Source organism: Carcharodon carcharias, chromosome 12 (genome assembly GCF_017639515.1).
Source record: "Carcharodon carcharias isolate sCarCar2 chromosome 12, sCarCar2.pri, whole genome shotgun sequence".
NCBI classification, from domain to species: Eukaryota; Metazoa; Chordata; class Chondrichthyes; order Lamniformes; family Lamnidae; genus Carcharodon; species Carcharodon carcharias.
This window is the reverse complement of record NC_054478.1, coordinates 79,597,789-79,619,555: the sequence shown is the minus strand read 5'-3', so window position 1 is coordinate 79,619,555 and position 21,767 is coordinate 79,597,789. Positions and strand designations below refer to the sequence as shown.

The following is a 21,767-nucleotide window of genomic DNA, read 5'->3' as shown; positions in this document are numbered from 1 at the left end:
AATTTATTTTCTCTGAACTTTATGCAAATGCATTTGATTCTACATTATTTAATTGCCCATAAATGTGATTCAGGTTATTTGACCAATGTTATTATCTGGTTCACAAAGCGGTAAAAGGTGACCAAATATTAATCTGAAGGAAAGTAACAAGGCAAGAGTAGTCCATTAACGTATTTATGTCTTAAACTTTTAGTTATTATTAGTAATCCCTGTTTATGTTTGTTGTTTCGAAAAAAATGGAGACAGACAAAATTTACATTCACCAAAGTATTTTCTGAGGGTAGGCTAGGCATTGTTTGGCAAATGGCAATATTTTTAATATTTGAATTAGTAAAATTATTAACTTTTACACAGGAATTGTATTTGTTGAGTAGAAGTGCAAGGTGAGTAGTTTTGAACATTCTAGATAATGAAAGGTTTTGCAGTTAGCACATGCCTGACTGGCCCACAGGCTGCCAAGTGTGCTGATTTGTTGCTTTCTGATAAATATGAATTTTGAATTTCAGAAAAGTTTTAACTGAGAAAATGAATTAATTACATTCACGAAAAAAAATCTTTAGAGCAGGCAGACTGCTTCCCCAATTGCTCTAAAAGACATAAAAATAAGAGTTAAAACATAATAAGGATATTAATAGTTAACAATTCTTAAAACAAATCACAACAGTTACCTCCAATTTTCTTTAATCCACCACTGGCAACTGTGCCTTCAGTTACCTGGGCTCTAAGCTCTGGAATTCCCTCCCTAAACCTCTCCGCCTCACTCCTCCTTTAAACTGCTTCTTAAAACCTACCTCTTTGGCCAAGCTTTTGGGCACATGTCATATATTGCCTTATGTGACTAGATTTCAATTTTTGTTTGATAATTGCTCCTGTGAAGTGCCTTGGGGTTTTTTTTTAAACCTCATTAAAGGCGCTATATAAATACAAGTTACTGTTGTTATAAACATAAACATTTAATCTTCTAATACTTCCAAGAATTTTCCCCTTTCTCAGACTGGCAAACTTTCCTCTGTTGAATTATTGAGGTTAAGTTCTTTGAGTTGAGCTTGGTTTGTAGTGCATTCATAAATGCACTGACTGAGAGTTCAGTACTCATCTTTGTTGCTTTTTGTCTCTCAGTAGCACTTGCAATGACAGTCATAATGTTCTTCTTCATTTCTCTTCTTTGTCTGTACAGGCACAGTCTCAGTCTTCTTAATGCTGTTTTTTCACTCTGGCTGGTACATACATATATTTTGCCTTTTCCAAACTGAACAACTTGCTTCTCAAAAAAAAATGTATAACAAATTCAAAATGCAAGCTTACTGAAAATAGGTGAGGAAAAAGTAGGAAAGCAAATTTTTAAAAGGGACAAATAAAATCCAAAGAACACGGAAAAAGATGTACTTAGCTACATGCAGGCTGTGTGAAAGACATATGGGGTGGAATTTTACCACAGCGGGATCTTATTGTCCCGCTGAGGTCAATAAAGTTTAGAATGGCTCGCTGCATTTTATGGCCCCATTCCCGCCACAACGGGGCCGTAAAATTCTGGCCACGAAGAATATGTCACATACTGTAGACAGGTTTATTGTTTGTGTTAAGCAAACTTGTGGAAGAACAGTCAAACAGAAAGAAAGATCAAGATACAGAAAAAGGAGAAAGTGTTTCAGAACCATTGTGGCAGTGACAAAAATAGTGTTAAAGAGGGAAAGAGAAAAAGTTAAAAAAATACAGAAAGATGTAAACACAAAGGTTTAGCGAATGGGAGGTAAAGAAACATTTAGATAGAGAGAAAGATACATAAATAATCAATACAAGATTGAGAAAGGCCATTCAGTTCAGCTTAGCTTATCCATCCAGAAAGCACCTACAGTTCCCTGCTCCCCCACGCCTATCGTGATAATAACTGGTTCCAAAATTGTACTAGAGTTTGTGCCTCTAGTACCAAACCTGGAAGTTCATTCTGTGTGTTGATCACACTTGTGAGGAAGAACGTCTTGCTATCAGTCCTAGAAAAGTCATTTCCTATTTTGAAACTGTGCCTCCTTGTTCATGAGAAATATCATGGGTATCTATACTGATCTGTAGTTGATTTGATCTTCACCAATACACAAGTCCATATCTAGTGGAATAAGATGGAACATTTTATTCATAACACTTAACTGTACAGGAATGAAACAAGTAAGTTATGTAAGATACTATTTGGAATCCTGTTTAATTGTCTTTCTTCCATCAAGCCATGATTAAATAATAAAAATAAACTATTAAGTAAAAGGATGCTGACAAATATTTATGCAAAGGACTATTTCAAGCCAGCCAATCAAGGTGAAAAAACTTACCATGATGCCAAATTTCAGGATGTCCATGGAAATAAGAGCCTATCCCATGGCCAATGAAATACGGACATACTTGCAGGCCACTGGCATCTGCTATCTGACTATAAATAATAACAAAAGAAATAATCAGTTCTGGTATTAGCATAGAAAGATGGCACGGAATCCAATAAAATAAATGATTATATTTTTTCCAGGTTCCCTTCATCTATACATCCCAGCCAGAAGCAGCAATGTTTTCTCAGGCCTGTCAATTCTGCTGGAACTTCATTTCATCTGCTCTTTATTTTTGGGGAGGTTGCGGGGAGGGTGAGTGGACCTTGAATAATGCTTGTTTTATTTTGCAGAAGCAGGTTCTACAAATCACCAACAACTGAATGCCAACTGGGATCTGCTACACTTACCTATCAGGGAATTAAGTAGCATCTTTAATTACAACTATACACCAGACTGCATGGTAAACAACTGTACTCTTGTTTACAATTGCTATTATAAGTTGGGCATCTGAGAACAGCATTTGTTGACCAGGATTCAGATTTTCCCTCATTTCTTCCTCGGGAAAAACACATCAATGACAATCAGTACCTTGTTATGTAAACCTACTGAGTTCAGAAACTTACTTTCTTGGGATTTAGGAGAACACATTAATGTTCCAGTATTCTAGGTTGAAAATCAAATGCAAATATTGATTCTGTTTTCTGGTTTGTTAGGATAATTTGAAAATCTGTCTATTATATGTGAATGGTGTAGGCTTATATTTAAATCAGATCCTTTCAGTATATGTGGCGTATTCTGTATATTCAGCTGCAGAATTACACTGCAGATAACAGCTTATATTTATATAGTGCCTTTAGCATTATAAAATATCCCAAGATGCTTCACAGGAGCATTATAAAACAAAGTATGACACTGAGACACATAGGAGATCTTAAGTCAGATGGCCAAAAGCTTGGTGAAAGAGGTAGGTTTTAAGGGGTTTCTTTAAGACAGCAAGTGAGGTAGAGAGGCGGAGGGATGTAGGGGGAGAATTTCACAGTTTAAGTCATAGACAACTGAAGGTGCAGCCACCAACAGTGGAGTGATTAAAATCGGGGATGCTCAAGGGGCCAAAATTAGATGAGCACAGATATCTTGGAGCATTGAGGGGCTGGAGGTAATTACAGAGATAGGGAGGGGTGAGGCCATGGAGGAATTCGAAAACAAGGATGAGAATCAAAAAATCAAGACCTTCCTTGGCTGGGGGCCAATGTATATCAGTGAGCACATGGAGAAATAGGCAAACGGGATTTAGTGCAGGTTAAGAGTTGGACAGCAGAGTTTTGGATGACTTCAAGTTTATGGAGGCTAGAATATGGAGACCATTCAGGAGTGCGTTAAAATAGTTAAGTCTAGGGATAACAAAGATATGAAAGGATTCAGCAGCAGATTAGCTGATACAGGGATGAATTTGCACAATGTTATGGGGGTGGAAATAGTGATTGCCGAAAGCTCACCTCCGGATCAAAAATGACACCAAGGTTGCGAACAGACTGATTTAGTCTTGGACTGCTGCCAGGAAGAGGCTTGAGGTTTGAAATCGATTGCTGGGGAAAGGAGTTTGGAGCGGGAACCAAAAACAATGACTTCAGTATTCTCAATATTCAATCAGAGGAAATTTCTGCTCATCCAAAACTGAATGTCAGATAAGCAGTCTGATAATTTAAGAACAATGGAGGAGTCATGAGAGGAGTGGCAAGTAGAGCTGGGTGCTGTCAACGTACATGTAAAAAGTAACAGTGTGGTTTTGGATGATGTTCCAAATAGGAATGGGCCAGGGATAGATCCTTTGGGGACACCAGAGGTAACGATGTGGGAGAAAGAAGAGAAGACATTGCAAGTGATACTCTGGCTACAATTAAGAATGAAATCAGGTGGGAACAATCCTGCCCAGCTAGATTACAGTGAAGAGGTGTTGGAGGAGGATAATGTGGTCAAATGTGTCAAAGGCTGCACACAGGTCGAGGAGGATGAGAAGGAATAGTTTATCTTTGTCACAGTTGCATAGGACTTCATTTGTGACTTTGATAAGAGCTGTTTCAGTACTATGGCAGGGCTGGAAGCCTGATTGAAGGGATTCAAACATAGCGCTGGATTTTCAATCAGGGGTTGGGAACCGAACATGAGGCTAGTTGCAGGTCCTGACCCCACAAGGCATGCTTTAGACATACCCACAGGGATTTTCAAATCTTCAGCCAATTAAAGGCCAAGGAGGAGGCTCACCATCTAATCAGGCATAGCATGCAGGCTCTTGAGGCTGGGAAGCCAATGGGAGGCCATCCAGCATTCGATTGGTAGCCTCACCAGCTGGCATGAGAGCTGCTGATTTGAAAGTGGAAACTGCGAGGTCAAGCAAAAATAAGTTAATTTTGATATTTTAAAGAGCCACAGCTGCCTGACTGAGATCCTGGAGGAGCACCTTGCATGATCCATCTCACCCTGACCTCCCACTTTGACCTGAACAAGGACATGGGCTGTTCAAATTGCTGACTGGAAATTCCATTTGGTGCAAGAATAGAGCCTTAATAGGCCCTGCAAAGAACAATAATTGTCCCCAATTGACTGCCTGCCACTTCCTGATAGGCAGCTGATTCAACCACGAGCTGCCCTCAATCAAAATAGCTTGGGGTTGGGATTGTGCTGGTGAACCGGCACAGAAACTGGCAACACCAAATTGTGCGCTTACCCAACTCTGTTCTGGACCCCAAACCGATTTAAAAATCCAGCCCATGAGTTCCAGGAAAGATGAGCACTGATTTGTGAGGTGATAACACATTCGAGGACTTTGAAGGGGAATCAGAGGTTGGAGATGGGCCAATAGTTTTCAGGGACAGAGGGGTCAAGGGTTGTTTTTTTGAGGAGGTGCGTGATGAAGGCAGATTTAAGGAAGGGAGGAAGAATACTGGAAGAGAGAGAGCCATTAACAATATCGACTAACGTGAGGGCCAGAAGAGGAAGTTGGTGATCAGTAGTTTGGTGGCAATAGGGTTGAGATATATGGATCTCATGCACAAGCTGAGCTCAGAGAAGGCATGAGAGGAGATAGGAAAGAAACTAGAGAAAGATGCCAGTTCAGGGTTAGGGCAAGAGGGAACTTTAGAGGAAATTTGAACTGGTGGGAGGGAGGAACATGGCAGAGACACCTGATTGGATGGTCTTAATCTTAGTGACAAAGAATTCAATGAGTTCCTTGGACTTATTGTTGGAGGTGAGGACAGAGGGGACAGGGAAGAATGATTTAAAATGTTGATTTGCAGCAAAGAAAAGAAACCGGAGGTTATCTTTGCATTTCAGGATGATCCTGGAATAGAGAACAGTTTTAGTGCTTTATGTGGTCCAGCCAGATCTGTCACAGGTACATATAGGACTGAAGTTTAACATGCTGATCTGCTGGCAGCAGGGAGAACCAGGCAAGAGGTCAGGAACCCAGAATTAGGGCAGTTCATTTGACACTGGCTTTTTAAATGCAGCTCCTGCATGTGCATCTGACTTCCTGGTTTCTCTATTTCAGCTGAAGTATTTAAAGGGCTCAGGTGAGGATCAGTGTTGAAGCATGGGTAGAGGTTTTCAGACAGAAAACAGGAATGGAGACATTCAAGTAGCAAGTTAGCACGACAATTCAGTGAAGCATCTCGGAACATGCTGCTGCAGGCTGTAAAGGTCCACAGGGAGATTCTGTTCTCTGCAGCTGGGAGGAAGAAGCTTGTATTTGAAAACAAGCAGGAGTGGTTGGAAGTGGTTGAGGAGGTCAGGAGCAAGACTGTGGTGCCATGTTCCTAGATACAGTACCAAAAGAGATTTACTGACCTTGTCAGGACAGGAAAGGTGATTAGCACGGTACACTCAATTATGCCATGTGTGGCTAACCCCCTGTCTCCCTCACTCTGTCTTCCCAAGCCTTCTCCTGCAACTCATTCCTCATACCAACATACCATGCAAATGTACTCATCCCTCTATGTCAAGGCACCTTCCTCACATCACCATCTGATCAGCTACTGGAAACTTATTCTCATCTTCGTGCAATTTCACACCCATCCCTTACAGTGTCCATCCACAGATATTGTCCTTCCATTTCCTCCAAACATCCCATTTCTCAAACTCGTGGGTCTCTTCTTTCTCTCCTTGTAAAAAAGGGCACAGAACACTATAGGGAGAGGCAGATAACCTGAGGTGATCTCCACTTTGACAACTGCAGAGCAAGTGATCAATCACTCTGAGGAAGCACCGTCACAGGACTCATGTTCATCCTCCACCAGCTCAGATACACTCATTGCCGTACCTGCCTGAACAGGTAGTTGGGTTATCACATGATGTCTCACACTTCACAACCAGCAGGAGTAGGTGGTGGAGGCAAGTATAGCAATGGAGTGTCCCTGTCAGACAACGCAGGGCCCTCCAAGCTCTGAGCAATTGGATTCAGATGCTGGCCCTTGAGGGCTGTCGATGAAGAGAAAAATTTGGTTTCAGAAGCAGAAAATGTACAAGGTCAGCTTTTCCAGAGGCACTGTGCAAACTAGAGAGATTGGAGGAGCCAATCTCTAGCATTGGTACCATGATGTCTCAGGCCGTTACGTTGATGTCCGCGTCCATGTGGCCACCTACATGGGCATCAGACTTGGCAGTCCATTGAGTGCATGCTGGTCCTCACCAATCATCATTAACAGGATGGAGGAAAACTTCATCTTGGCCATTCCTTTGTCTACCTGACCTTGTAGACCTCTATCAAACCTCCTCTCAATCTCCTTTGTTCTCAGGAGAACAACCCCAGCTTCTCCAATCTAACCATGTAGCTAAGATCCCTCATCCATGAAAGCGTTCTGGTAAATCTCTTCTACATCCTCTCAAGAACTTTCACATTCTTCCTTAAGCGCAGTGTCCAGAACTGAATACAATAATCTAGTTACAGCCGAAACAGAGCCTTATAAAGGTTCGGCATAACTTGCCCGCTCTATTTATGATCCAGGATCCTATGTGTTTTGCTAATTACTCTTTCAATATGTACTGCTATCTTCAAAACTCAATGCACATGAACCTGCAGGTCCTTCTGTCCCTGCACAGTCTTTAGAACTTTGACAGTAAATCTAGATTGCTTTTCCCTATCCCTTCTGACAAAATGCATCACCTCACACTTCTCTGTATTAAATATTATCTGCCACTTGTCTGCCCATTGTGCTAACCTACCTATGACCTGTTGCAGTCAATTGGTATCATCTTCACTGTTTGCCACTCCAAGTTTAGTATCATCGGCAAATTTTGAAGTTTTGCTCTATATTTCAATATCAAAGTCATGTATATGTATCAAATCAAATCAGTCGTTCATTGGAGGACACCACAACTACCATCCTCCATTCTGAAAAACAACCATTTACCATGACTCACTGTTTTCCGTCATTAATCCAGTTTTTTATCCAAGCTGATACTGATCTCCTTATTTCACGAGCCTCAGTTTTGTTAACCAGTCTTTTATGTGGTACTTTGTCAAACACTTTCTTAAAATCCAGATAGACAACATCCATTGTGTTCCCTTCATCAACCTTCTATGTTACTTCATCAAAAAATTCAATTCGATTTGTCAAGCATGATCAGCCTGTTGGCTCTCATTAATTAATGTAAACCTCTCCAACTGCCTGTTGATTTTTTCCCCTGATTATTGTTTATAAAACCTTACCCACCACAGACGTTAAACTGACTGGCCTGTAATGACTGGGAGCGTCCTGACATCCTTTCTTGAATAAAGGGGCCACCTTTGCCATTCTCCAATCTTCTGGCATCTGCTCCCTTTCTGGAAAGAGTGGAAGATTATGGCAAGCCTTGCTACTATCTCCTCTTGCATCTGCATCATGGGAATGCAAAATATCCGGATCAGGTGACTTATCCACTCATAGCATAGCCAGCCTGCCCATACATCCTTATCAATTTTCACTCCATTCATTACCTCTGCCATCTCCACTTCCTCTTGTTTTTGCCATCATCCTCTTCCTTTATAAACACTGATACAAAGTACTCATTAAATACTCTTACCACCTGCTTGCTATTTACATGCAGGCAGTGAATTTTTTGGGTTCCCTTTTTATATTAACTGTCATTCTATTCTCATATTCTCTCTTTGCCAGTCTTAGGCCAGAATCTTAGGGTCGGTGTGCCGGGTGGGCCCCACTTGCTGACGCATAAAATGACACGCGGTGACATCGGGCATGTGTCCCAAAGTCACCGTGTATCATTCCGATTTTCAGTTCGGCGGGCGTGCACTGGAGTCGACTGTGCGCCCGCCAAACTGTCAAAAGTCTATTAAGGCCATTTAAAAACTAATTAAAATAATTAACGGAGTTGCCATTAAGGTTGGCAGGCAAGTGAAGAGCCCAAGCGGCCTTCGCATTTATCATGAAACCTTATCCACGGGCGCGATGTGGCTTCATGAAGTGTTTATAAATTGAATAAAAATTATTTAAGTTCATTGACATGTCCCAGCTCATGTGACACTGTCACATGAGGGGACATGTCTTAAAATGTTTTTTTCTTTATTTAAATTTTTGATCATCAAACTAATCTCCCTGAAGCAGCTCTGTGCCTCAAGGAGATTTCTGCGCTTTTTCACGCGCATGCATGAAAGAGCACAGGCCCCGACTCAGCCTACTCTCCACACCCGCACAAAGAGCACTCAGCGCTTCCGGGTACACGTCACACTGGGTGGGCCTTAATTGGCCCTCCCACATAAAATGGCGGCGTGCAGCCAATTGCCGCCTACGCGATGGGGAGAAAATTCTCCCTTTATTTTTTTCTTTACCTCTCCTCTCAATTTATTGTAATTGGCCTGGTCTCACTTGAAGAATTCACCTGACATGCATGTGTATGGTCTTTTTTGTTCGATCATGTTATGTCTCCCTTGTCATCCAAGGAGCCCTAGCTTTGGTTCCCATAGCTTTTGCCATTGTTGGAATGTAAATAGTCTATTCTTGAAACAATTCCTCCTTAAAGATCACCCATTGCTCCATTAGTTTTTCCTGTTAGTCTTTGGTTCGATTTTACGCTGGCTAGATGGAAAGGGATCATGCCTGAATAAGGTCAGTGATCAGGAAAGTTAGCTGACACGTCATGAATTGGATGGGGAGAGGATTACAGAACCAACAGACAGTTCCATGGAAGAAATGATCTTTGAAAGGGCAAGGGCTGAAGATGGGGAAAACAGTAGCATGTTGAGGAGGTTCAATGTAAATGGGGAGCTTGGGGTGGTCAGGGTAGGGATGGAAGATGGCAGCTAAAGTCAATGTTCATATAGTGTCAATCTTAAGGAAATGCATTAGCTTTTTGCATTTGCTGTTTGAAGTGACGGTGGGATAGCTGGATGAAGGGGACTGAAGGAGGTAGTCCCTTTAATGCAATTGCCTGAAAATCTCCTCTGGTATTTTCACAGATGCATTCATCTGTTTAAAATTTGTGTATTAATGTTGCCACTAAAATAGTACAGATGAGCATTTCAAACAAATGCATCAAAATTAATGATTTGAAAATTGACAGCAAGATTCTCTTGCAATTTCAGAGCAACATACTGAATGAACTTGTGACTCTGTTTTAAGTATGCTAATAATAACCTGGATCACAAATAGACTTTAAAGTTTTGGGCAGTAATGAAAAGGTAATTAAAACCCAGGAAATTTTCCTAGGGAAATTTGTTAAGATAAGAGTCAGCCAAATTGGATATATATGGAATGAAATAAACATTCTACTATTTGGCAAGCTAATGGCAATTTTTTTTCTTAACTTTTTCATAGGATGTGGGCGCTGCTGGCATTTATTGCCAATCCCTAATTGCCCTTGAAATGAGTGGCTTGCTAGCCTATATCAGAGAGCACTAAAGAGTCAACTGCATTGCTGTGGTTCTAGAGTCACATGTAGGCGAAATGGGATAAGAATGGCAGATTTCCTTCCCTAAACAACATTAGTGAACCAGTTGGGTTTTTACGGCAATTGATGATAGTTGTCACCATTACTGAGACTAATTTTATATTCCAACTTTTTTTTTGATTAATTGGAGTTAAATTCCACCAGCTGCCATGGTGGGATTTGAATCCACACCCCTGGTCATCCTGGATTACCAGTCCAGTGACTTTATCACCACACCACTGTCTTCCTCAGAAATATAGCTAAAAAGCACTTCAGTAAGCCTAAAGTTCTGAGGAAATCTCAATACTTGTCACAGGTGCCAACTTTGGTTTTAGAAAAAAAAGTGAAAATATTACAGCCTCTTTAAAGTTAAATTATGAAAACAGGTTGCATAAACTTGATCTATGTCCCCTTGAGTTTAGATGGTTGAGGGGTGATCTCATAAACGCGTTTAAAATGATAAAGTGACTTGATAGGGCAGATAAAGTTAAACTATTTCCTCTGGGGGGAGGGGAAATCCTGGTCAAGGATGCATAATTTTAAAATTCAGGCCATTCAGGAGTCAAATTATGAAACTTTTTTCCACAAAAGGGTAGCAGAGATCTGGAACTCTCGACCTAAAAGACTGTTCTTCCTGAATCAAATAGCAAAGAAGGCTAAGAAGCTGAGCAGGGCTTGCAGGCCACAGTGAATAACTGAAGATTTTAATCAGGGGATTCTTAATGCTGTGGCATGGTTAGAAACCAATAGTACACTGTCTCATGATGTGATGAATACTTTTGCATATTCATGATATCAAGCGAATAGACCTTCATAAGATTAGAGGAGAACCTTGCACAGAAAATACCTGTTCTTAAGCATGTGGCTTTCTTTCAATAAAGTCTTCTCCTAAAGGCATTGATTCATCCACTGGTACCTTGCCCAAATGGCCTTCATTCAAATCTCATCTTCACAGTGAATGTTAGCAGACTATTCCTCATTGATACTACCAAAGCTCAGCCTAATCCCCATTTGCGATGTAGACAATTGCACATTTACAGTGGGGTACAGTGGGTAACTATCATTACAGAATACCTAGGTCTACTTCTGCTCCTTAATCCAAGTGCACTGAGGTGAGCTGTTAAACCACAACTGGCACCTTGTTCAGATCTACTAACATAGCAAAGTTTGGGAACAGCAGTCTGCAGTTATAAGACATAAAACATGAGAGGGGTAGAAAGAAAGAAGAGAAAAAACAAAAGAAAGTACAGAACTTATATTTACATCGCGCCTTCCATGAACTCAAGACATCCCAAAACACTTTATAACCAATGAAGTACTTTTGAAGTTCAGTCATGGTTGTCATGTGGAAAATGCAGGAACCAATTTGGACAGTTGGCTCCCACAAATGGTAATGAAGTAAATGATCTGATCATTTCTTTTAGTTCTTGGTTGAGGGATAAAGATAGCACCACAGCTATTGTTTGAATGGTGCCAAGGCTCTTTGATGTGCACCTGAGAACACAGAAAGAGCTTCATTTAACGCGTCACCTGAAAGACAGCACCTCTTAAATTGCAGCACACCCTTAGTACTGCACAGGAGTGTTAGCCTAATTTATGCACTCAAGACTCTGGAGTGATATGCATAACCTTCTCACACATAGATGATGCTACCAATGAGCACAAATATGAGCCAGTAAGATAAGGTCTTATCTTTTATAATATTTAGGATAGCATGTCAATCCAGATTAATAATTTAGGTTGTTGCTAGTTTTCACTATTTTGACAAAGGAAGCTTTTATATGTCAAAAACATTTAAGGAAATAGACATTTTTCTATGTGGCAACACTAATATAATTGGCTTGCAATTACTAGATATGTTACTATTTTAAAAATTACCTCAAAGACGTGGAATTATTTTAAATTTTACGTACTGATTACTTATGACTTGCATGATTTATCTACTACTGGGAAGTTATTCTTTATAATAAACAAACAAAGCAATTGAAAAAAAAATCCACACAATACATGTCAAGCAATAGCAAAAACTTTCAGTCAGATATGGCACACAAAATTGGTCTAACTCCAGCTTCAAGTGAGGGTAAAATACTGTACAAATTGATTGGTTTCCTAATCTCAAGCACAATAATAGGTGAAATTATGAATTTCAATTATTAATGCCACATTTTAGGTTTGGTTTTTTTTTACAGACAGACATTAATTAAAATTGGATTGAGGTGGATAATTCAGATCAGAAATATTATCAGCAATCAGGCAGAGCTAGCTTCACAATGTCTGTTCAGGCTGTATTTAAATTTAATTTCTTGATTTTAAAAAACGTTCATCCATCAAAGTTAACCAATTTGTATTTTTCACACTCTTAGCTAAAATGTAGAATGGCTCACAGCAATTAGCTTCTTTCCTTCGTTCATGGGATGTGGGCATCACTGGCACGGCTAGCATTTATTGCCCATCTCCAAATGCCATTGAGAAAGGTGTTGATGAGAACATAAGATTATAAGGAATAGGAAAAGGAGTAGGCTATTCAGCCAAATGAGCCTGCTCCTCCATTCAAAAGATCATGGCTAATCTAATTGTAGCCGTAACACCACTTTCCTGCCTGTCCCCATAACACTTGATTCACTCATAGATCAAAAATCTCTCTAACTTAGCCATGAATGTATTCATTGACCCAGTCTCCACTGATCTCTGGGGAAGAGAATTCCAAAGGCTAACGACCCTTTAAGAGAAAAAATTGCTCTGCAGCTGTCTTAAATAGGAGAGCTCTTATGTTTAAACTGTGCCCCATGGTCTAGACTCCCCCAGAGGAAGGGAAACACCCTTTCAGCATCTAGCCTTTCAAGCCCCCTCAGAATCTTATATGTTTCAATAAGATCATCTCTTATTCTTCTAAACTGCAGTGACTATTGGACCAACCTGTTCAACTTTTCCTTATAAGAAAACGCCTTCATCCCAGGAATCAGCCTAGTGAGCTTTCTCTGAATTGCTTCCAATGCTAGAGAATCTTTCCTTAGGTAAGGAGACCAAAACTGTAAACAGTGCTCTAGGTTAGTCTCACCAGTGCACTATACGGTTGAAGGCCAACATTCCATTTGCCTTCCTAATTACTTGCTGTACCTGCATATTAACTTTTTGTGATTCATACACAAGGTCATCAAGGTCCCTCTGCACTGCAGCATTCTGCAATCTCTCTCCATTTAAATAGTATTCTGCTTTTCCTACCAAAGTGGAAAGCTACATATTTTCCCAGATTATACTCCATTTGCCAAATTTTTGCCCACTCACTTGACCTATCTATATCCCTTTGCAGATTCTTTGCACCTTCCTCAGAACTTGCTTTCCTATCTTCATATCAACAACAAATTTGGCTACAATATAGTCGGTCCCTTCATCCAAGTCATCAATATAGATCATAATTTATACGACCAATAATCAATATAATCATTATTGAGATCGCAGCACTGATCCCTGCGGCACTCCACTAATTATAATTTTCCACTCTGAAAGTGATCTATTTATCCTTGACTCTGTCTCCTGTTAGTTAGCCAATCCTTGATCCATGCTAATATATCACCCCCAACACCATGAGCTCTTATCTTGTGCAGTAATCTTTTATGTGACACCTTATCATATGCCTCATGGAAATCCAAATACACACCTACTGGTACCCCTTTATCCACCCTGCTTATTAAAATTTGTCTAACACCATTTCCCTTTCATAAAACCAAGTTGATTTTGCTTGATTGCATCATGATTTTCTAAATGTTCTGCTACTACCCGCTTAATAACTGATTCTAGCATTTTTCCATTGACAGAATCACAGAATCAGAGAATTGTTACAGCATAGAAAGCGGCCATTCGGTCAGTTGTGTCTGTGCCTGCTCTCTGTAGGAGCAACTTACCTAGTGCCATTCCCCTGCCTTCTCTCCGTAGCCCTGCACATTCTTCCTTTTCAGATAACAATCCAATTCCCTCTTGAATGCTCAATTGAATTTGCCTCCACCAAATTCTCAGCCAGTGTATTCCAGATTCTAATCACTTGCTGCATGAAAAAGCTTTTCCTCTTGTTGCTTTTGCTTCTTTTGCCAATTATCTTAAATCTGTGCCCTCTTGTTTTCAATCCTTCCACCAATGGGAATATTTATTCCCTATCCACTGTGTCCAGACCCCTAATGATTTTGAGTATCTCTATCAAATTTCCGCTCAATCTTCTTTTCTCCAAGAAAAGCAGTCCAAACTTCTCCACTCTACTGACGTAACTGAAGTTCCTCATCCTTGGGGACCATTCTCGTGAATCTTTTCTGCACTCTGTTGAATGTCTTCACATCTTTCCTGAAGTGTCGCACCCAGAACTGGATGCAATACACAGTTGAGGCTGAACCAGTACTCAATACTGGTTTAACATAGCTTCCTTGGATACCATATGCTTTATTAACTGGTCTCATACCTATCCTGCCATTTTCCATGACTTATGCACATATCCACCCAGGTCCCTCTGTTCCTGCACCCCCTTTAGAATTGCACCCTTTGTTTTATATTGTCTCTCTGCATTCTTACTACCAAGATGAATCACTGCACACTTCTCCACATTGAATTTCATCTGCCAATTGTTCACCCATTCCACCAACATGTCTAGTTCTTTTGAAGTTCTACACTATGCTCCCTATAGTTCATAATGTTTCCAAGTTCATATCACCTGCAAATTAAAAAAATTGTGCTATGCACACCAAGGTTTAAGTCATTAATATATATTATGAAGAGCAAGAGTCCCAATACCAACCACTGCAGAACTCCACTACATACCTTCCTCCAGTCTGAAAAAAAATCCATTGATCACTACTCTCTGTTTCCTGTCACTTGGCGAATTTTGTATCCACTGTCCTTTTTATTCATAAGCCATAAATTTACCTACAAATCTGTTGTGCGGCACTATATCAAATCTGGAAGTCCATGTACGCCACATCAGCTGCATTACCTTCATCAACCCTTCCTGTTATCTCATCAAAAACTCCAGCAAGTTAGTTAAACATGATTTGTCCTTAACAATCGGTGCTGACTTTCTTAATTAACCTGCATTTCACAAAGTGACAATTAATTTGGTCCCAAATTATCATTTCTAGAAGCTTCCCCACTACTGGGGAACTGACTGGCCTGTAATTGCTGGACTTATCTTTATATCCTTTTTTGAACAAGGATGTAACATTTGCAATTTTCCAATCTACTGGCACAACCCCGGAGTTTAAGGAAGGTGAGAAAGTTATGGCCAGTACTCTCACTTCCCTCTGTATCCTTGGATGCATCCCAACGGGTCCTGGTGCCTTATCTACTTTAAATAGAGACAACCTATCCGTTGCCTCCTTATCAATTTTAAACCCTTCAAGTGTTTGAATTACCTCTTTTTTCACCATTAGCTGTTCAGGATCTTGTTCCTTGGTAAAGACAGACACAAAGTTTTAATTTAATGCCTCAACCACGCCCCCTGCCTCCATGCATAAATCCATTTTTCGGTCCTAACCAGTCCCACTCCTTTTACCACTCTTCTATTATTTATATGCCTATAGAAGACTTTTGGATTCCCTTTTATAACAGCTACTAGTCTCTTTTTGTACTCTCTCTTTGCTTTTCTTATGTGCTTTTTCACATCCCCTCTGAACCTTCTATATTCAGCCTGGTTCTCAGTTATATTATCTGCCTGACGTCTGTGATCAGCACACTTTTTGTTCTTCATCTTAATCTCTATCGCTTTTATCATCCAGGGAACTTGGGATTTGTTTGCTCTGCCTTTTCACCTCATGGGAATATACCTTGTCTGTGCTTGAGCTCTCTCTTCTCTAAAGGCAACTCATTGTTCAGTTACCATTTTGATGCCAAGCGTTGATTCCAATTGATCTGGGCCCCATCCATTCTCACCTATTGAGGTTCGATTCCTCCTCTCTTAATTATTCTTATGAAAATGATAGGCTAACTGCTCTGTAGTTTCTTATATTTCCCAGCATCTAGGGAATTTTGGAAGATTACAACCAATGCATCCATTATCTCTGTAGCCACTTCTTTTATGACCCTAGAATGCAGGCCATCAGATCCAGAGGACTTCTCAGTCTTTAGTCCCATTAGATTTCCTAGTACTTTTCTCTTGTATCACGTTTTGTTTGAAGTTCCTCCCTCCCTTTAGCCCCCTGCATTTTTACTATTCTTGGGATGCTTTTTGTTTCTTCTGCTGTGTAGACAGATACAAAATACTTGTTCAAAGTCTCTGGCATGCCTTGTTTTCCATTATTAATTCCACAGTCTCAACCTCTAAGAGGCCAATCTCACTTTAGCTATTCTTTTCCATTTTATATATTTGTAGAAGCTTTTACTGTCTGTTTTTATATTTGCTTGTTTTATCTTATGCACCAATTTCTCCCTCTTTTTAATTATTTTAGTCAATCTTTGCTGGTTTCTAAAATTTTCCTAATCTTCTGACCTACCACTAATCTTTGCAGCATTGTACGTGTTTTCTTTCAATGTGATACCGTTCTTAACTTCCTTAGTTAGCCACGGATGATGCATTCTTCTCATAGAGTCTTCCTTATGTTATGATCGTTGTAGGGGCCAATAATGTTCTTGTTTTACTGTCTGGAAATCTGAAAGCCCAGATATTTACCAAACGAATGAAGCCACAAGGTTCAATGTTTAAAACAGAATTTTCATGCACAGAGACTAAAGAACATGAATACTAATAACTACACTCTATTTTACATAGTCAGTTCATTAAAGATATTAAAAGTACTGTTATGGTACAGCCAATGGTAAATGCCGAGCTGCTCAAATCCCAAAGGGAAACTTGAAACAACTGCCACAACTTGGTTTGCAATTTGTAAAAATTTCGACGTGTGTGCCTGGAATTCAATAATAATAAGACCACCAAGTCTTATAGGTTTCTTACCAAACTAAATTAAACTTTTATTAATAGAAGAAATGATTTTAAATACATATATAGATCTACAAATTACTACTATGATAACTTCTAAATCCCCTAATTAATCTAACTTGCAGTTACATGTTCGTTAAGGCAACAGTAAGACACATAGACACAAGCCCGCTGGTGGCGGACGTGATAAATGGTGTGCAAATACAGTGTGACCTGCTTCACAATAGCGTGAAGGCAGGTAGCGATCATCCGCTCAGCCCGCCAACGGCGGGCCGTGTTTCCCACCATCAGTCAGTGGGGAGCTAATTGTAATACATCAGCATATAATTAAAAGGTCATCCCGTCAGGGTCTTGGAATCCTGCCGTATCATCCGTCCATGTCAGCAGGAAAGCACGCCAATGTGTTTCATGACAGCATGCAGGCGACCTGCACTTGGTGGCCTTCATTTTGGGGGAACTGAGGTGAGTGAGCAGCAGTGTTCTCCACAGCTCGCCTGTTGTTTACAGGCCGCGGGGCATCAGGGCAAGTGCTGGCCAGCCTCGCGACTGCTGAGAGGGTTGAATGTCCGGGGGCAAGTGCTGGCCAGCCTTGGAGGCAACTGCTGAGGGGGTGGGGAGTCGGAAGCAAGTGCTGACCAGCCTTGGAGATGACTGCTGAGGTGGGTGGGGTGTCCGGGCAAGTGCTGGCCAGCCTCTGAGGCGACTGTTGTTGGTAGGGGGGGGGGAGGGTCAAGTGCTGCCCTGGCACTGTTTCCTGTGCACAGGCATTCGAGGTGGGGGTCAGGGTAAGCAAGGGAAGTGGCCATACATTAGGGACACCTGTATAAACTGACCGTGCCTCTGCAATTGAGACAGATCAGACGCAGCATCAGTGAAATGACTGGGGTCGGGCTCCTAGCCTGCCCTCCCATGCAAGCAACACGGTGGCACCAAAAGGTCACCAAGCATTTCATATCTTACTCGCCTCCCGCCCCTACCCCTCTGGCACAGACTTCAGGTCCGCCACCACTTTATTGGACTGCAGAGCAGTTGGACTACACATGTTGTGTAATCTCCTCGCCAACGCTGGCCATGTAGCAGTCACTGCTGGAGGCACTCACAGCCCCTTGCAATCTCAGCATCCCGGTTTGGACCAGTGTCCCCCATGTCGCAGGTTGACAAGGCAGCCATGCAGCGAACTCATCTCTGGCCATCCGAAGGGTGACCAACACTTTCCAGCAACTGTTAAGGAGCGGTCACATAGGGCCAGGAAAGGTGCTAAGTACAGGCATGATAACCAGGTCTCCCTCTCTCTCTTTCATGCTGCAGGAGGACCATGTTAGAATCATGGATCCTGGTGACCTAGCTGTATGCCTGATGACCCACAGAGACTGTAGAAGATGAGGAGAGAGCAACTGAGACTCCTCGCTGCACAAAGGCAGCAGCAGCAACCTCATGAAGAAGGGGCAGCAGGGGCTCCAGCACATGCTGTCCAGGAACAACAGCGAGCCGTGGCTGTTCGGTGTCTAACGACACCCAGGGTCTATAGATGCCACTTGCCATTCTGGCAGATGACTGAGAACTAGTGTTGCCGATGACTGTGCATGGCTAGGGACCTGGCGGCTTATTGCTGGACTTGGTGTCAACAGGACATGGAGGGCATCCACTGCCAGTGGTTATGAAAGTGACCGTGGCGCTCAATTTCTATGCCAGGGATTCCTTTCAGGCCTCCACAGTGGACCTCTGTGGGATTTCACAATCTGCCACCCACAAATGAGATCATGGATGCCATCTTTTCCAAGGTACACAACTTTGTGCATTTTACCCGGGACAGCCAGGGTGCAAGGGCCATTGGTGCAGAGTGAGATTGAATCCACTCATGTGGCGCTCAAATTTCTGTCGCTATACTCGGTGGACTTCATCAACTGCAAGGGCACTCACTGAACATGCAGCTAGTATTCGACCACAAGAAATGCATCCTGCAAGTATGCGCATGGTTTCCAGAGTGTGTGTAGGATACCTACATCCTGAGTCACCCACAGATCCCTGCAATCTTCCAGGGTCCACAGAGGCTGCAGGGTTGGCTCCTTGGGGACAAGAGCTACCTGCAGAGGCTGTGGCTGATGACACCCGTGCAGCGGCCTCAGACTGCAGCAGAGCGACGCTATAATGAGGCTCATGCAGCAGCTCGCAGTTTGGCAGAGCAGACCATCGGGATGCTGAAGGTGCGGTTTCGGTGCTTGGACTAGTCTGGTGGAGCCCTGCAATACAGTCTGCAGAGGGTGTCATGCACAGTCGTCGTCTGCTACATCTTTTACAACCTGGCACTCCAACAGGGAGACAATTTGGCTGAGGAGGAGATGGAGGAACTGGAGGTCTCCTCAGATGAGGAGAACGCTGATGAGGATGAGGGCGAGGGGGTCCTCAGTGGTTATGATGACGGGGATGAGGCTCATGCACTGGCCAGATGAGGCAGGCGCGTTCGGGAAGCCCTCATAGCTGCCAGATTTGTGGAGGATGATGACGGCAGTGAGGTGTCCCTACAGATCCTCACATCGCAGTTGTGAACATTTGACTTCAGTCTGGCTTATGGCAATGACAATATCCTCTGTGTGAATGCTCCTGTCATGGAGATGCAGTGGAGGCCCTAATAGTCGCTCAATCACAGGGAGGATGACGACAACATGCAGTGAGGACAGTCCATAGATCTTCACATGACCTCTGAGAATGTCTGACTCTTGTCTGACTGAGGGCAGCCCGCTTACGCTCCATGATCAGGGCCATCTCAGAGATGTAGCCATGAAACTTTAGACACACCTGATGCTGTGTCCACCATCAGCACCTCAGCCCTTCAGGAGCTGGTGCACAGCATCACTGGTCGCAGATGCTGGTGTGATGGTGGCCAGCTGCTTAAAGGTGCTGAGAGCACACAGAGAGAACGAGAAAACTCTGTGCGCCTGCCCACTACATTCTGGCAGCAATAACCAGTACTACCGAGGTGCAGGCATCAGTAATGTTTCTAGGGAGTGTGAGGCTGGACCATCAGTGTCATCTGAAGGCTGCACAGGGAAGAGACCCTAGGTTGAGACAACTGACTTTTATCTTGTGCAGAAAGGTTTCACATCTGAGTGACAAGAACATTGCTCAACAGAACAAGGCAGAGAGACATTCTTAGGAGTTTATTGACAATAGTGAACAGTATATACAAGTGATCGATACCCATGTCAAAGCTTTGCAGCTATTTTTACTTAACTTTGCTCACCCTTCCACCACATCTTGGTACTGCCCAGACATCCACAGCAGAAGTGGAGGCAGCCTGCTGACTGTGACACCCTATCTGTGATGACTTTGGCGGGCGTCCTCTGGAGGGCCGAGACTTGGTGGGCCCCGGCCTGCTTTCAAGGTCCTGCTATGTGGCAGTGACACCCTCCTTGGCCTGTGAAGCTGGAGCTGTGGAGGTCACAGGAACGGGGAATCAGATGGGCCAGTCACTTGTAGAGTCACCTGGGTGAATGGCCCCAGAATATGCACCTGCTGATCCTCCTCCCTATGGGTGCCCGAGGGCCCCTGGTGACTCCGTGAGCAGAAGGGGTAGCTGGAGTGAGATCGAGCTGCACAGCACCCCTCTCACGTACACATTGTTGGAGGCCAACTATAGCATCAGCGATGGGGTTCAGCCCGTGTAGCAGTGCAAGAGTGACGTCCTGGACCAAGGTCTCCATGGTGGCCGCCATGCTGCCAGTGTTGACCTCCATGTGTTGCAATGCTGGCGATATCACCTCAGCCTGAAGGTGGACAGATTCCTCGATCGTGCCTTGCAATCTGAGGAGTGCAGTAGATATCCCTTCCTGATGTTCCCTAGCTTACCTTTGCAGCTCCAGCAACTGTGATATGACCGAGTCCAGAGGTTCGTCATCTGACTCAGACTCAGCAATGTTCTGGCCTGCAGCAGTCCCCCGGGTGCCGGGGACCTGGGAAGTCCCTGCCTCCACCTGCTGTGGATCAGAAAGTGCGATGTGCTCACCAGGTTGTGATCCCGAGGCTACTGTAAAGCTAGGTCCCACCGAGGTGTGTGTCGCTGCGCTGGTGGAGGGTGTGGGTGAGTACTGTGACGGGACTTCAAAGAGGGTGCCTCCAGGCTCCTCTTCAAAGGTTTCTTCAGGGATTGATTGGAGGCCCTGGGCCATGGAGTCTGTCAGCTGTTTGGCAGTTATTCCTGCGAAAGCATGGGGAGATAATTACTGCATGGCAGTGGCCTGTGAAAGAGGACACATCACTCACGGCATGTTTGTCTGATGAATATTGCACTGCCGGATCCTCACTTGTAGAGCAACGCTGATCTCACCGTCAGCCGAGGACTGATGCCGGTCATCGCAGGCCAGTCGAATGGCTCTGTTTTCGAATTCCGTCAGAACTTTGATCTCTGGCATCCCTCCACCTGATGCGACCTTTCCCTCCTGTTTTGTGCCAATTTGTCCTGCATGGATTGGGATGAGGAGAGTGTGTCAGAACGCCTGCCAGGCAGGGTGATAAGTATGCCTGGCCTGTGTGGGTGGTGAGTGGTCCCATGGACCACTTGCACAGTGAGGGGCCTGTGGATGTGTGATGGGTTTGTGAGTGTGAGAGTTGGGAGTAATGAAAAG

The 21,767-nt window shown here is 42.9% G+C and overlaps 1 protein-coding gene across 2 annotated transcripts in view; it reads right to left on the bottom strand.

Annotated features, from left to right (window-relative positions):
• metap1d (methionyl aminopeptidase type 1D (mitochondrial)) overlaps window positions 1–21,767 on the bottom strand; it is a 180,581-nt gene that overhangs the window by 11,437 nt on the left and 147,377 nt on the right. The window contains exons 7-8 of one of the 2 annotated variants that reach the window (XM_041200718.1): window positions 2,322–2,419; window positions 1,856–2,104 (exon numbers count right to left, since the gene is read on the bottom strand). In XM_041200718.1, the coding sequence (XP_041056652.1) occupies window positions 2,055–2,104; window positions 2,322–2,419 (148 nt within the window). In that variant the 3' untranslated portion in view covers window positions 1,856–2,054. Of the gene's footprint in view, window positions 1–1,855; window positions 2,105–2,321; window positions 2,420–21,767 lie in introns of those variants that run through there. The other variant, XM_041200717.1, reaches the window with a different exon arrangement.